We start from the raw sequence: 15,905 nt of genomic DNA, 5'->3' as shown, positions 1-15,905 counted from the left end.
GCTTCCTCCAGTGAGCTTCAGAGGACGGAGACCGGAGTGGGATGAGCGTTGACCTCTGACCCCTCAACGTCATTGGCTGGCAGGTCCCCAGACTTCCTCTCTTCATCCGTCTGGTAGCAGATTGAGCTGCTGCGAGAGTTCGACCCTTCTCTTTCAGGCTGAGACTCTGGATGGATGGATGGATGAGTTGAGGATTCAAGATCTTTTGTTGTTATCATGCAAGCGCCACGAAATAGAGTCTCTTGGTTTTCATGCACATGATTATAAAATAGAAATGGAAGTGCAATAGAAATATGGTGCACATAAGTAAAAAGGTATAGAATATAAATACATAAAACAACTGTATTTAGAGAAATGAAATGAAATAATTCACAGGTAGAGGATAGATGGATGGTGGATGGATGGATGAGTCAGTAGAGGATGGATGGATGGATGGATGTTAATGCAGCATCCAGGCTGTCTCTGGCTTTAGCTCCGCCTCTTTCTCCTCTCAGGACTCTGACTGCTCTGGTCACAGACCAGTCTTTGCTTTCCTGCAGTGTTCTGATGATGTTCTCACTGTCAACGTGGGAATATTTCTGGGATCAGTATTACGATCATCCAGAAAGGCCACGGTAGCTGCGTTTCTATTACAGTTTTTTGCAAAATAAAAGCGATATTTCTAAAATTCTGACAAAGTGCAATTCCGATTAGCAGGTTTTTCCATTGGATGGTGCGAAGCGTATCAGCCTTAATTCTCGTCAAATCTCATCCCGCGAGATTTACGAGAATTACGTTTGCGATTGTTTACGTTTGTTTGCCATCAACTTGTAAAAAAATATTCCGTCTCCTCCTCCGTCCAAACACAATGCGCCTTTTTTACTTGAAGTGAACTGGTCAGGTGACCTCCGTACGTCACGTGAAAAGGGGTTTCCACAACACTTTTATACCTCTAGATCGACACGTCTGAAAAAGCACCTCATGAGAGCGTAAAAACCTTTTAGCGATATTTGAGAGGTGTTTCCGTGACCAGTTTTTTATTACGATACTTAGGTTTTGTGCAATTCTAGGGGTAATGGAAACGCAGCTAGTGCCTGCCTCCTCCAGCCCTCGTTCAGCGTTCGTCCTCCTCTCCACGGCCTCCCGCTGCACTGCTGGCTGCTGTGGATTTTTTCATTTTCTATTTTTTGAAAATCTTGCGAGTTTCTCTGTTCGCCAGATGCTTCGGCGCTGCAGCTTGGCTCCCGCCTCTGAACACCCGCTGTGCCCAAAGAACATTTTGTGGAGCGACTTGAACGTGACGCCGACTGCGACGAACACCACTGCGAAGACAATAACGCCGACGGGCTCTTGGGAGCGTGGCATCTGTTTTAACACTCCCGCCGAGTCTGCAGGGTTTTTTTTTTTTTTTCCCTGCCGCCACAGTCGAGCTGTTGTCGGTGTAAAAGTTTCAGCAGCTTCTCAACATTTACTGCCGTGTCTCCGCGTTCAGCATGAAGTGAAGCCAGAAACCAAACACAAGACGCTGCTTTCCGTCCAGCTAAAGTGACGGGCTGGCACAATGCACAGTGTGTCTGCACGAGGCTGCTTCCTTCAACACTAGAAGACAAAGACCCAACTTCTCAAACTCCAAGCATGCAAGTTTTTTGTGTTTTGAAATTCTTCTTACCTGGTGGAGTTGTTAGATTTTCTGTTTTTAAATTGGACATGAAAATGTGAAAAAAAACCCAAAAAACAGGTGGCTTAGACATTGATGTGGCGAATGTTCTGTCACTTTTGAACTAATCAGATTTGTTGCTGCTCGTAGCAACATCCCCATAGCTTGACACTGTAGGTGTGGCTAGCTGCAACTGAAAAGTTAAAAGTAAAAAAAAAAGTTGGCGTCCAAGAAAAGCCTTGTTCGTCTTGTTTTTCAAGCCCAGGTGAAAATTCCCAAACCACAGCTTCTATTGCAGAATTGATGTCTCTTTAGCTTCAGCTTGGTCTCGCTCTTGGCTCTTTTCTTCTGAGGTTTGCAGAAATAAAACAAAAAACAAAAATGCTTCTGATTGGAGTTTGACAAGACGGATGGGTGATTGTTCAGAGTTTAAATGAAAACAACGCAGCAGTTTATTGTGAAATCATACCAAGAACGGGAAAGAAAAACAGGTCCTCTGGTCCGCTTCGTGCCGGGATGACGGAACATTAGCTGATTTTAGCAGAACCTTGTTGACTCGTAATCGCGCCTGGTCCTTCACAGTCTTGCATTCGTCGTCTTGAATCGCTGCTGGCTCGCCGCCACCTGGTCGGGCCGAGCGTCCTCCTAAATTTCATCGCGCTCGAGCAGGAAATCGACCCCTTGACATTGGAACTGACCCCTGCCCCTCTTCCCCCTCCTCCCCCCAGGGACGTAGGCGAGGGCCCCAAGTTTGATTCCATTCTGCAGCTGGACCTGTGGGTGGCGCCGCACATTCAGCGCTCAAACTGCAGAAACGTTTCTTCTTTTCCTCCTCCGACTCCGCTGACATTCCGGAGGAGACGCTGGAAAGATTGTCATTTTTTTCTCGTTGCGCTTCTCTCGCCTCTTCGTCAGCCGCTGTCTGAGGTTCATCCAGGACACCGGAGGCCCTCTGTTGAAACACGTCTTCCTGCGTCGGCCAATCACGTCCCGTCAAGTCGAGTGGAGACTTGTCTGTGTCGGGATTCGGCGAGGGCTTGTTTGAACCGGGAGGTTGTACCAAAGTGGAGCTGGCAGAGAGGCAGGAAATATTTTCCTAACTGAGGTTGATTAACGACGTGGGAGGAGGAGGGGGTCAGTGAGTGATGGAGCCGCAGCCGGCAAAGGAGTATAATGGTGCAAGGCTTTTCAGACCACTGATACAGGTGGAAAAGTTGGGAAAGTTTGGAGGATTATTATTCTTTTTAAACCCACGTCAGGTTGACAAACGTTGGTCTGTGCTGGTCTGATGACGACAGTCTGAAAGGGAAGGAGAAACTGTAACAAAATCTGCGTTACAAAATCATTCTGTAATCATTTTACAGCAACTTTTAGTCACGGAACCAAAAAGTTGGCTGGCTTATTTGCTTAAAATGCAGTTTTTCCAGCGTAGTTGTCCGCTGTTTATTTAAGATGTTCAGGCGTTTCCATTAAAATTCCAAGTAACCTTTAAAAAGAACGATAACACGGCAACATTGTTGAATTTGCAAAAAGAAAACCAAAACAAAAGAAAGCCCCATAAAATAATCTCCACTACTACTGAATTGGGCAGAGTTTTTTTTTGTCTTTGGAAACGGTTTTCAGGTTAAACTCACTAAGCCAACTCATTGATTCTCGCCAAATCCCTCTGTGGAAAAAGTTTTTTTTTTTTTTTTTTTTTTCACACAAACCTCTAAAAGTTCACTCATCCACTCGGCGCCGCAAAGAGGCAAAATTTTTCCAACTTCAAGCACGGATTAGCGTCCCCAAAATTGAGAGAAACCAAAATCACTTTCTGTACGTTTTTGATGTTTGTCAAGTTCCACATTTGCTATAAACGTTCAACTGGCATGAAGGCATCCGACAAAAAAACGCATGTCTCCTGTTTTCCAGGAGACGGCAGTGAATCACAGCACATTCGGTTTCCCGGAAGAATTTTCCGGTGGAATGTTAATGGGAATTCCTGCGTTAGGTCGACGTTTGTTATCGCTTACGCCTGCTAATTACAATTTAATGATGATTTAATCCCCTCTCAGGCCGGGAGCTCTTCATTTTCCATCCACGTCTGGTCACGACGTGTCATCACTGCATGGATGTGAAAGGAAAAGCGTTTTCTGCCGCATCTCCTCATGGCACCTGTTATAAGACGCACCAGGACTTGTGATTTTTGTGCCGCCGATAGGCCGTTGTGACCACCGCAGCACTGACTCACCTGAAGGCCGGCGGGTCATGTGACAGCGGCCCGGGCCGCGTGCCGCTGCCAAACTCCCACGGTGACCCGAAGAGTTAGCGGAGCCGCAGGAGGGCCAGCTAATTCTAGTCGGGAGGAAGAGGAGGGAGAGGAGGAGGCGTGTCACGGAGCCAAACTCCTCCCCCTTCCAGCACATTTAACAAGCAAACATTCCTTCCGTGAACTTTGAGTGGCTCTCACAGTCGCGGCTCTCTGCTCTGCACTCCTGTTGGAGCAGCAGCCTCCACCAGATGTTGTGAGTCGCAGTAAAGTCAAGTGAGCGGCTTTATAGGCCAAATGTGTGAGATTTAGTTGTGTGTAATGGGCAGGAAGCACCTTGGAAACCGTGTGTGCGTGTTTGCGTGCGTCGCTCTTGGTCCCACAGCTTCCTCACTCCATTATTTCAGTTCAGCTTTCGCCCTGCAAAAGCTGAACTGTCGCAGATCCACCTTCAAGTGTTCCAGCCGAAGTCGTTTTTCACCCAGTCTGAAAATGACCGGACCAATCGGTGTCCTCTGAGGGGAAAGAGGCGGAGCTAAAGCCAGAAGCTTTCAATAGTTGGCTAGCTTGTTGCCATTTCACTCCTGGAACTGTGCTTGATCACGATCTAATGTTAAAGTTAACGACCTTTCAGTGGGCGGAGCTATACTCTCAAGTCATCATGTCATGTGACATATTATTTACTTGCTTCATCTCATACTGGACCCTCAGTTATCCTTCGGATTTTTTTTTCCCGAAACTTCACCACATGCCACATACGAACTCGTGAACTCTTTCGATGCTCAAAACACTTCAGCCTTATCCCGTTTTCGGCACGATCCCACTGTGGAAACTCTGTCCGCTCACTTTTTAAATGTCTTTTGTTCCCCGCCGCCGTCGGAAGGCAGACAGTGCGGCCTTTGACGGCGGCCTGGCGTTGCTCCTGCACGTCCTCCCTCGGCTCTGGTAGAAACACGGCGCCTGCTGCAGCAGCAGCCCGGGGCCTCGTTAACCCTGCCGCTCGTAAAGAGGCGGGCCCACTCCTCATGGCAGCTCCTGTTGGCCCGATCTGGAGATCCTGCTCCAGATGTTTTCCACCCTTTTTTGTTTTTTTTCCTCTTTTTTTTTGTTGGAAATGCCAGCTATGTGATAGCAACAGGCGGGGGTCGGCTACACCTACTGTACGCTGTGCAACAATGCTGCAGTGTGCCGTCAACGCCGCACAAGGCCGCAGCTGTGCGGACGGCAGGAAACACGTTTATTGGCTTCAGCCAGCAGAAGCTGCTGGGCCGATAATGAGCGTCAGGATTAGAGAGCAAGTGTTTGCTGAATGCTGAATGGGGGCCTTGAAACGTGTTTGGTTAGTTGTGCAGATCTTGTGGTTTTGGGGTGAGGTGATGATGAGCAATGTTTGTTTTGTTTTTTTGTTTTTTTTTGCTGTGTATTTCTTCTCTTCTCTTTTTCCTTTTACACGGGGTTTTCACTAAAACTGCACAGACCCGATGGATAAGATTGAAAAACACCGCTTTGCCCGGATTCGCGTCAACGCCGAAAGCGATCTTTTTTTGGAAACGCTGATGTCACAGCTCGAAGCCCCTCCCCCGCCCTGCAACCTGAGCCGCCGCGAGGTGCAGACGACCACTCACCACAACAACCACGTCGGGCAGCGGACTTGTTACCGCTACTACTGATCAGCCTGCAGTCTTCCCATTTAAACCTCCATTTCAAAAAAGTGCAAGCATTAGTGTTCGATAGCACGCGGTGCTCGTGGACCGACGGTGGATTGTGTGCAAAGTGAAAATAAACACAACGAAAGCGATTTGCAAACCTCCTGTTTTACTTTTTTATTTATTTTCTTTCGGGTCGGGGGACTGGGAAATTAAGGCAGGAAACCTAAAGGGCAAAAATGTTAGCAAACTTTTACTGGCACGACTCCTAGGCAACCTTGACATGGACCTTTTAAGGCTTTGCGTTCTAAAATAACTTGCAGCAGAAGTTCAGCTCACGCCGTCTTTTCACCAGCGATCTTTCTTTCTGTTCTCTGTGGTGCTCATGTTGTTAGCAAGCTACTGCTTCTTTAAACACGGCGTGCTTCAGGTGTTCTTCTTCTTCCTCCGCCTTCTGGGATTAAACCCGCTGCGCCACACCAGGCCGGGCATAGGTACTGCAACGTTTTCAGTCGTTTCCGGCGTATCCGTGTAAACGGGAAGTTTTCTCAATACCGATTCGTATGAACTCAGTTTTTTTTTTTCAATTGTTTTTGAAAATTTGGTGTTTCAAAAAAAATTTTTGAAACAGCCTCTCACTCTCTCCTTTTCTCCTTGTCTGCCTGCAGACGTTTACAGCCTGGTGCAACTCCCACCTGAGGAAAGCGGGAACGCAGATCGACAACATCGAGGAGGACTTCAGGGACGGGCTGAAGCTCATGCTGCTGCTGGAGGTCATCTCAGGTGAGCTACGACTGTGGCTTTTCGCCCGCGACGGGACCTTAAAAGCATAAAACGTCATCGTAAAAAATATCCTCATCCCCATTTTTTTCCCCCTCCGTCTCCGCATCCAGGCGAACGTCTGGCCAAACCGGAGCGAGGCAAGATGAGAGTGCACAAGATCTCCAACGTCAACAAAGCGCTCGACTTCATCGCCAGTAAAGGAGTGAAACTGGTTTCCATCGGAGCGGAAGGTGAGCGAGGCCGCGCCTCCCTGCCGGGGGTTCGGGAAGGTCGGGGATTTGTCTCCGAAGGTTGATCGCGCCTCCCGACGGTGAACTGCTGCGACCGGAGCGCCGCTGCTGTGTGTGGCTGCGCGCCGTCGTCCCTGACTCCCTGTTGCCATGGCGCCGGCACAGCCAAGCCGCTTCCTCGGCGCCGCGCCGCCGTTTGCGCTTGGCGGTGCATTTTAATGATTTAGTTATTTTTATTTTTCTGAGATATCAATCGCCTCAGAACACCTGCGCTGGTCCTGCTGGACCGTCAACAGGCCATCAGTCCGTCCGTCAGCTGATCAAAAGCAAAGTTCAGCCTCAGTCAGCCTGTTCGTCAGCCAACAATCCACTCCAGACTCGAGCAAAGCAAAGGATGAAAGTCGTTCTTTGCATCAGCTGAAAATACAACCCGTGGTATTTTTTTCTTGACTACAATCCAAAAAACAATCTTACAATTGCTGTATTTTGTGACGCTTGTGTCCTCTGACATGATAACATTGCGTTGGCTGGTTTTGCTTGTTTTCTTTAATCACCTTAACTTAACCATCCAGCCTGCGGGTTGAAAAACACAAAAAAAAGAAGAAGGAAGAAATGACTGAGTCAGGCTGGGATTACGCTGCTTCTAATCCAGAGCAGAATTCCAGACAGATTAGCTTCCCTGAACCTACCCCCGCCATACACACACACACACACACACACACACACACACACACACACACACACGCACACACACACACTCCGCCTCCCCACCCCCCTGGTCCCGTGGCGACAATTTGAGGTTCATCCTGGAAGATGTTAGGGGGGGGGATCGGGGGTCCTCTATTGGATCTAAGAGGATTTGTGTTCTTCCTCCCCTCCCCGTCTCTCCCTGGTGGATCTGCCCTCCCCGTCAACACTATTCTCAATGGTCGTGCTCCCCCGCCCCCGCCCACCACGACAGCCCCGCCGCCGCTGCTCTCTGCCTGTTAAATCAATCCCACACAGCGTTTCACGTTGGCCGATTGACTTATTGGATCAGTGCGAACCAATGCCGAGGGCGGGGCTAGTGAGGGTGGGGGCAGTGGGGGCGGGGCCAGTGAGGGTGGGGCCAGTGGGGGCGGGGCCAGTGAGGCTGAGGCCGACAGAGCGCCCTGTCAGAGGGGATCTGAGGTCGACTGAGGCGGTTCATTCACGCGGTTCCACGGTGGATCGAGTCCAGTTTCATTCAGAGGAGCTGAATCAGCGAGAGAGTGTCGCTGAAGTCATAATAAGAAATGTCACGATAATGATAATAATGATAATGGTAACATTTGAGTGGGAGAACTGCAGCGTCAGACACAAGTTGAGTTTCCAGCTAAACTGAAATGTGCATTTTAAAGAATTTTGCATGAAAAAAAACGGTAACGGCAAAAAAAAAAATAATAATATATTTTTTTTTTTAGTCCTTCCTCACGGAACCCCTTGCAAAGAATTGCATCTACGATGTTTGATTCTCCAGGCGCCAGGATGCTTGTGCTGCCGCACGGCTTCAGTCAGACTCAGTGATGAATGAATTCAGGCAACACCTGTACTGGTGGCACCCGAGTGAGAGAAGCACTGGAAAACACTGCTGGCGCTGCTACAGCAACAGCTGCCACTCCAGTCTGAGCATATTTAGTCCTTTGTTGTTTTTTGTTTGTTTGTTTGTTTTTTCTCCACAATCTCCACACCCGGCTCGCAAAAACAGGTGTTTGGATCGATTTTTAATCCAATCCGTCCGACGATGTTCATTCATGTCACGTGGACGTTTTCCTCCGCTTTGTGTCGAAGCATTAAAGCACAAATGTTGTGGCTCCTTTGGTTTCCAGAGATCGTAGACGGCAACGCAAAGATGACCCTGGGAATGATCTGGACCATCATCCTCCGCTTCGCCATCCAGGACATTTCAGTGGAAGGTACCGTGTGTGTGTGCGTGAGTGTGTGTTGTGTGTGTGTGTGTATTTGTGTTTATTTCAATTTGCAATTGGAAACACCTTTTTTTTTTCGGTCCCGAGACTTCGGCGACATGTCAGATGCTTCACATTGGGGGGGGGAACACACGCACACACACACACACACACACACACACACTCTATGCGCTCACAGCCTTGGACCTAAGAATGAGAGTGTGTGCGCTGGAGGAGGAGTTAGCGCTGCGCTCATCTCCCCGGTCAACGCTTGTAATGCACTTAGCGTGTAATCCAATTGAAACGTCAGGAGTCGTCAGCGGTGATCTGCTGCTGCCGGGCCTCACCACTCACCAGTCGTTGGCCGTTGCACTCCAGCAGCAGCAGCAGCAGCAGCAGCAGCAGCAACAAGCACATTCACACTTCCCTCCACTCTCCTAATCCAGCAGTCGACGGCAGGGATTATCCCGCGGCCAAACACTTTCTCCAGCCTTTGCCTTTTTTTTTTTTTTCCTTCTCACTTTCTCTCTTTCTTCGTCCTTCCTTCTCCGCCACAGAGACCTCTGCCAAGGAGGGCCTCCTGCTGTGGTGCCAGAGGAAGACGGCGCCCTACAAGAACGTCAACATCCAAAACTTTCACATCAGGTATGAAGAAAACTTGAAAAAAAAAAACTAAAAAAAACTGGGCTTTTTCCTCTTGGCTTTAACGAGGTGGCGGAGGCGGAGAAATTCAACATCAGCATCCAGCTGCGAAAAAAACCCGAGGTGCTCCTGTCGACCACAAGGTGGCGCTCTTTTGTTCCGCTGCACAAGTGTAGCAAGAGCTGAATTTAGGTGTAAATTTGAATCACTTCCTGAAGAGAAAACACAGATTCTGTCATTCATTGTGCATTTCCTGCTGTAGGCCAGCTATCAAAATATGAGAATAGGCAGATCTCCACAGAACATCAGAGTTAACCCTCTGTTTACAGCCATCCCACTTATTTATTTGTTTTTACAATCCAATTCCTGTCAATGTGCCAGTGTTAGCCAGAGGCTAATTTTCAACCGCAGTCTTCTGGTCTGATGCTAAGAACCACAAAAACACACAAAAAGGACACAAGGGTCCCAGTGTATAAAAACAGGGACGCAGGAGACATAAAATTAGAGTAAATAACGGCCGGCAATGACACTAAATAGGAGACGGTCAATACAGAACTACTGAAACAAATGCAACAGGAAGACAGTAATACACAACATAAACCATTACGTACGCCGCAGTTAATAAATTTGCTTAAAAGGATCCTTTGTTGGGCCTTCCCCATGTTTGCATGTGGACAAAAATGAATGTGGCCTCAGTGGGCGGAGCCTGCCGCCTGGCTGGGGGCGTGGCCACCTACCTGGGAGATTTATCAGAGCCCTTTGTGACATCACAAAAGGTGGCTGATTTTCCTGAAGACAGACTGTTATGTATCTATGTAGGTATTTAAGGTATTTATTATGATTATTTTACAAAGACACTTGCAAAGTGAATTTTTCATCACTTGAGACCTTAAAAGCATCTTTTATAGATTTTTTTTTTTCTCTAAAAAATTACCAAAAAAAATCAAATGTGTGTAGCAGTGAGGAGTCAGGGCTGAATTACTGAGCGAGTTCCGCTGTGATCGTGGGCAGCGGATGAAAAGCCGCGGAGAGAAGAAAGGTGGCGCGAAGGTCGAGGGTGGAGGCCGCGCCCCATGCTCGCTCTCTCGCTCGCCCGCTCGCCCGCCCGCTCGCCCGCCCGCCTGCCTTTTGATGCCGTCTCTGCGAGAGGCAGCGTGACAGCGGCGCTTCTTCTCAGGCCGGAGACGAGATGAGAGGAGATGAGAGGAGAGGAGAGGAGAGGAGAGGAGATGAAGAGCTGCTGTTTGGAAGCTCTCTGGTGAACGCGGCTCCATCAGTCACCTCGTTCCTCTGTAGCTGTGAGCGTCTGGAACAGAGTGAGACCCACAGGCAGACTTCCTGTCGGGCTGCACACACACACACACATGCACACACAACTCTGGTTATCAGAGCCTTTAATCAGTGAACCGCGGAGAGAAATAAAACTGAGACGAGATCAGACGCTCTCCAGCTGCCTGCTTTTCTGCTTTGTTTTTTTTCCCCTGAGCATCTTGCAGATTAAAGCGCGCACGTTTCCCCGTACGTGCACTTTTCCCGACATATCTGCAGATAGAAATGTAAAACAAGTTTGTTTTTTTTGTTTTTTTGTTTTTTTAATCCCCTTTTTTCTTTCTCAACCTGCAAAAGTGCAGCTGTTAATGGTCTGGGCTCTTTGTTTTGGTTAAACAGTTTAAACGGTTTATTCCGCCTCTGTCTGTTTACACAATGTCAGATTTAAAAAAGAAAAAAGAAAAAGATTTTGAGCTGGAGGTTGTCAGAGACGGACTCGCACCATCAGATAATGATGCTGGGGGTGGGTTGCTTTTTCTTTTTTTCTTTTTTTTTTTTTTTTTTACAAATACCTGCGTGTTACGACCTGCCAGAGTGAGCCTGGCGCTGCTAGCGAGCTCTCAAGTTTCCAAGCTTTGAAGTCGACCAGCAGAGGAATATGATGATGATGACGATGATGATAAGGGGATGAATTCGAGGGAGTGAGAGCACGTTTGGCATGGTTGCCATGAGAAGGACATCAAAATATCTTCCTTCTAATGTAAAAACAAGAGCCAGCCGGAATCTCCTTTGCAATAGCGTTAGCGTTAGCATCGCTAACAACTCTTTATCTTTCCTAATATATTGCAATATTTTGTGGCTTTAATGTGTCTTGGTGAGATGAAACTAACTGAGCAGACAGCCGGAGGAATGTTGGGAACCAAAGACTGGAGCCAGATTCCTTCAACTTCTTTTCATCATCAGCATTCTCTCTCTCTCTCTCTCTCTCTCTCTCTCTCTCCAGCTGGAAAGATGGTTTGGGTTTCTGTGCGCTCATTCACCGACACCGTCCAGAGCTCATCGACTATGGGAAACTGCGCAAGGTGAGGGGTTAGGGAATTGAAAAGGGGAAACACAAAGTGCAATGCAGACAGACGAAGGGAGGCTTTGCAGAGTGGATGCATTTAAATAAATATTATATAGCACGTAATCTGTTTTCAGTTCAACTATTTTTTATACCAAACTGGTTATTATACCAAAATGATTATTTGTTCTTTCAGTCGACTGATTTAACAATTCTCCTTGTTTTTTCTGTGGCTGACTGTTGTGGCAGAGTTATTTTAAATCTGTCAGGTGGAGCCGCTTTCATCCTCATTCTGATTTTTCTCTCGCTCTGTGGATCCGCCGCTGACAGGACGACCCCATGACCAACCTGAACACGGCCTTCGACGTGGCCGAGAAATACCTGGACATCCCCAAGATGTTGGACGCAGAAGGTGAGAGACGGAGGAGGGGAACAAAAACTGCAAAATGACAAACTGATGACAAGAATGAGAAAAGATCCAACCTTTTTTCCGCCGCGCTCAGTGACTAAAATCTGCTCTCTCCGAAGTCCAGTGGCGTCCAAGGCGAAGCGTCAGACTGCGAATGAAAGAATATGTGCATGAACTGACAGCATTGAGACCTTTCTGCCTCTCTAGCTGTCGAGTTGTAAACGTGTCACGTGACCTTCCTCCCGGTCCAAGTCCGATGCTGCGGACGGCGGCGCTCCTCCTGCTCCTCCTCGGGCCCTCGGCTCGACGTCCTGAGTTGATCTGTGCTCTGATTTAACGAACCCCCCCCCCGACCCCCCTCCTTACTCCCTCTCCCCCCCCCCTCCCTCGCCCCTCCCCCGCAGACATTGTGGGCACGGCCCGTCCGGACGAGAAGGCCATCATGACCTACGTGTCTAGCTTCTACCACGCCTTCTCTGGCGCCCAGAAGGTATCCGCCAGGACGCAGCGTCCCTCCTTCCTCCCTCCCTCCTCTTCCTCCTCCTCCTCCCCCCCTAACGACGCTCCTTCTCTTCCTGCAGTGCACAGCCACGCCCCCTCCTGCTGGGGTCACTTCTCCTCCCTCACTTTTTCCGCACCTCCCCTGTCCCCTCAACTACACACACACACACACACACACACCTCCCCTTGCACGGTTCGACCCACGAAAACGCATGACGGGACAAACAAACAGATGCAACGGACGCCGGCGCGTCTCCAGTCGAGTTTCACCCGCTCGGATCCAAAAGTCCATCCTTTGCTTTTCCAAAAAAAAAAAAAAAAAAAAAAGTGGAAATCAGCCCTTTGTGATGTCACAAATGGCTCCAATTCCCAGTGAGCGCACCCGCCGGCAGGTTTTGGCTCCGCCCCCTCAGACGGCCTTGTCTTTGGCTCCCTTCTGAGCACTCCCAACACCTTTTTTTTTTTTTTTTTAGCAGGAGGCCGCAAACACAGTGCTAAATATGCAGTTTTCTTTTGATTTGCCAGGCAGACTGTGCGTGAGTCCCGGCGGTTCCTTCCCGATCGGAGCGGAAGTTACATAAGAGGCGCTTTTCTTCCTCGCCGGTCTTCAAACACAGCTGTGTTTTTAGCAGCTCGCGTCCAAAACGTCTGTTCACCAGCCGCGAGGCGGCGGAGCGGCCGTTTGATCCTGCTGGAGCCTTTTCAGCAGCGACGTCACAGAATCGGGACGCGGCCTCGTATCCCAACACGCCGGTGTTTATTTGACCTTGGTCGAAAAGTGCGTGTGGGTGAGACCAAACTGAACTCCGGCTGGAGACGCCCGCGCCGCGCCGTGCCGTCGCCTCCCCCTTGTGATGACGCCCCCTGCTGCTCCTGTTTGGTCTCTGCACTCTTTTACTCTTGTGCGTTTCTCTCCTCCCTGTCCCTGTTTTTCCCCCCTTCCTTCCTGTTTCCTGCGCAGACATCGTTAGCACCTTGAGGCCCGATGAGAAGGCCGTCATGACTTATGTGTCGTGTTACTACCACGCCTTCTCAGGCAAGCAGAAGGTGAGGAATCCAAGTTCCAACGCTTCCACCCGCGGCGAGGTGGGCGCAGAACCGCAGTGCTCACAACTAGAGACGACGTGTCTTCTTCTATGGTGGCTAGAAAGTGTCACGTTTGGAATAAGACTCATTTATTTCACTTATTATACGTCTTTTTGTGATAATTAGATAGAAAAAAAATGAAACTGGCATTATTTTCCAGCATATCAGTTGGATTCACTTTTAATCCTCCCTCTGCAGCAGTTTGACTTGTAACGTTTCCCAAACCAGTTGGGTTTACGTTACGTGTCCTCCGGGGAGGGAGCCCGTTGATTGGACGAGCCAGTTGCACGTCGCAGGCCAATCAGATTCAGATTTGGCTGCAAGTGAAGTGGGTTGAAAACGGTGCAACACCTCCCGCTGTTGCCCGAGACGCCATTCTTTCTACGAGCCGGTGGCGGCTTCCTGTTTAGGGACCTTGCTCCACCCCCACACCCACCCCCGTCCTCTGCACAAAGGATGCTGATTGCTTGCTGCTTTTCGAACTGGATCCGTGAGCGACTCCAAAAGCCAAAGCGCTAACGTTTTGAGGCTGAATTTCAGCTCACTTTGCAAAAGAAAATTCAATTTTCCTGACTTCCAGCACAATTATGTTAAACGCGTCCTGCAGGTATTGACGCGACTCTTCAGAACAGAGACGTCGGCCCTCGTTGGGGGAAATTGAACCGTTGGACCGGTCCCGGTTCTTCCCAGCAGGACAGCTGCGGACGCAGTGTATGTGCTGAGTCGAGCTCTTTTTTTTTTTTTTTTTTTTTACGAGGATCCACCACTTTATGGGGGTCCTGAACTTCCTGCTATAGCGTCATTGGCTGGTTGGCAGCCTGGCGCTGCTGGCACGGCGGGCAGGAAAAAGAAAGAAACGCTGAGTCATGTCTTTATTCCAAGATTTAGTGATACATGAGGAAAAAAGAAGGAGGACCGGCTGAATCCATCAGCTGTTTGATCTCATGTCTTCCACTTCTAATGCCAGGACAGTGTGGCTTCAGTGAGGCCCAGAGTGCAAACATTTGCTCGGAGTAGCGCGACCTGCACATCCCGGTTCTCCTTTAAAGGCTCTGCTGCTGCTGCTGCTGCTGCTCCTCGTCCGAGCCTGCTGTCAGTCTGGGATGTGAACTGTGTGGAGCTGAGACTGCTGCAGGGTCGCAGCTTCTCGCCTGTAGTTTAGGGGTTGATAACGTTCGACGACGTGCATGTCGCTTAAATTTCTCTGCACATTTTCTCCTCTTTTTTTTTTTTTTTTTCCTCTGAGCTTTTCAACCACCTCTTTGATTTATTACGAAAGAGGATTAGGGCCACAAGAAGAGAAAGAAAATATTGCAAGAAGGAGATTTTTGTTTACATTTTCATTTCGAAATTTCGTGAAAAAAAGTTGACATGAAAAAGATGGAATTTCGTGAATTAAGTTGACGTGGAAAAAAAGGTGAATTTTCGTGAATAAAGTGGAAATTTCGAGAATAATAATATGAATGGTGGATTAACCCACCTATCCACAGTTAAAAGTAAACTGCCGAAAACAGGTGTATCCCACAAGGTTCACCCACAGTAATCAGGAAACTGGTAAAAGCGGAAGTCCTCCACCATTACATTACAGTGACATTAATTCGATTTTATTCACGAAATTTTTCTCGACATTACAACTTTTTTATCTAATTGGAAACTTGAAAAAAAAAAAAGATTCTCATTTTCTTTTCCTCTTCTTGTGGCCCTAATCCTCGTCCGTAGTTCCGTAGTATCTTGGTTCACTTGGTTCACTCAAGCGCCCCCCGCCCCACCCACCCACCCCCTCCAACACACACACACACACACACACACACACACACACACACACACACACACACACAAGTGTTGCGATGAGAGGATATTAGCACGCTGAGTGCGTTCTTTCTGTAGCGGCTCCTTGGCAGCGCTTTTTGCTGAGCTGTGGTTTTTCGTATCGTAAATGACTCATCAGCGAGGCGCTGGAAGGCTCGTGCAGGCCGCTGAGACGGATGAGAGTGTAAGTCGTCTACACCGGCGGCGAAAAGCACTGACAAACGAGAGCAGATCAGTGTCAGAAGTGAAGTAGCAGACATTAACAGACAAATATTGTGTATTGAATTGAAATCAATCAACGGACTGAAGAACTTAATGCCCATCGGACTCTTAAGTCCAGATCTGGTGTTGATCAAATTTCAAATTGCACGTTTTTTTTCTTTCTTTTTTTTTTTATCTAAAAGAACACAGTTGATGTTGGGGTTGTCATAACAAACTCATCAGTAGCTGCGTTTCCATGACTGTTTTTTCCTAAAATAAAAGCGATATTTCAAAAATTTCGTGAAAGGTGCAATTGCGATTTGCAGGTGTTTCCATTGAATGGTGTGAAGCGCGTAAGCCGCAGTTCTCTCTCTTTTTAATTCCTTGTATAAATCTGTTTGCTGTCAAGAATGTTGGTTATATTTTTTTCTTTGATTACTGGTAATAAAAAAAAAAA

General features: G+C 48.3%; 2 protein-coding genes across 7 annotated transcripts in view; one reads left to right on the top strand and one right to left on the bottom strand.

The window, feature by feature from the left end:
- The window catches only part of dmac2l (distal membrane arm assembly component 2 like), a 373,839-nt gene that overhangs the window by 159,813 nt on the left and 198,121 nt on the right, over positions 1-15,905 (bottom strand). The window lies entirely within an intron of this gene.
- actn1 (actinin, alpha 1) overlaps positions 1-15,905 on the top strand; it is a 38,391-nt gene that overhangs the window by 12,730 nt on the left and 9,756 nt on the right. For 4 of the 6 annotated variants that reach the window (XM_076023334.1, XM_076023335.1, XM_076023330.1 and 1 more), the window contains exons 2-8: positions 6,199-6,313; positions 6,424-6,543; positions 8,391-8,477; positions 9,026-9,113; positions 11,383-11,461; positions 11,773-11,854; positions 12,256-12,341. In XM_076023334.1, the coding sequence (XP_075879449.1) occupies positions 6,199-6,313; positions 6,424-6,543; positions 8,391-8,477; positions 9,026-9,113; positions 11,383-11,461; positions 11,773-11,854; positions 12,256-12,341 (657 nt within the window). Of the gene's footprint in view, positions 1-6,198; positions 6,314-6,423; positions 6,544-8,390; positions 8,478-9,025; positions 9,114-11,382; positions 11,462-11,772; positions 11,855-12,255; positions 12,342-13,313; positions 13,400-15,905 lie in introns of all 6 variants that reach the window. The other 2 variants (XM_076023331.1, XM_076023329.1) reach the window with 1 other exon arrangement.

The sequence above is a fragment of the Nelusetta ayraudi genome, unplaced genomic scaffold (assembly GCF_046127955.1).
Source record: "Nelusetta ayraudi isolate G7.1 ecotype Tasmania unplaced genomic scaffold, CSIRO-AGI_Nayr_v1 ptg000015l, whole genome shotgun sequence".
NCBI lineage: Eukaryota > Metazoa > Chordata > Actinopteri > Tetraodontiformes > Monacanthidae > Nelusetta > Nelusetta ayraudi.
This window is presented reverse-complemented; position numbering and strand designations above follow the sequence as displayed.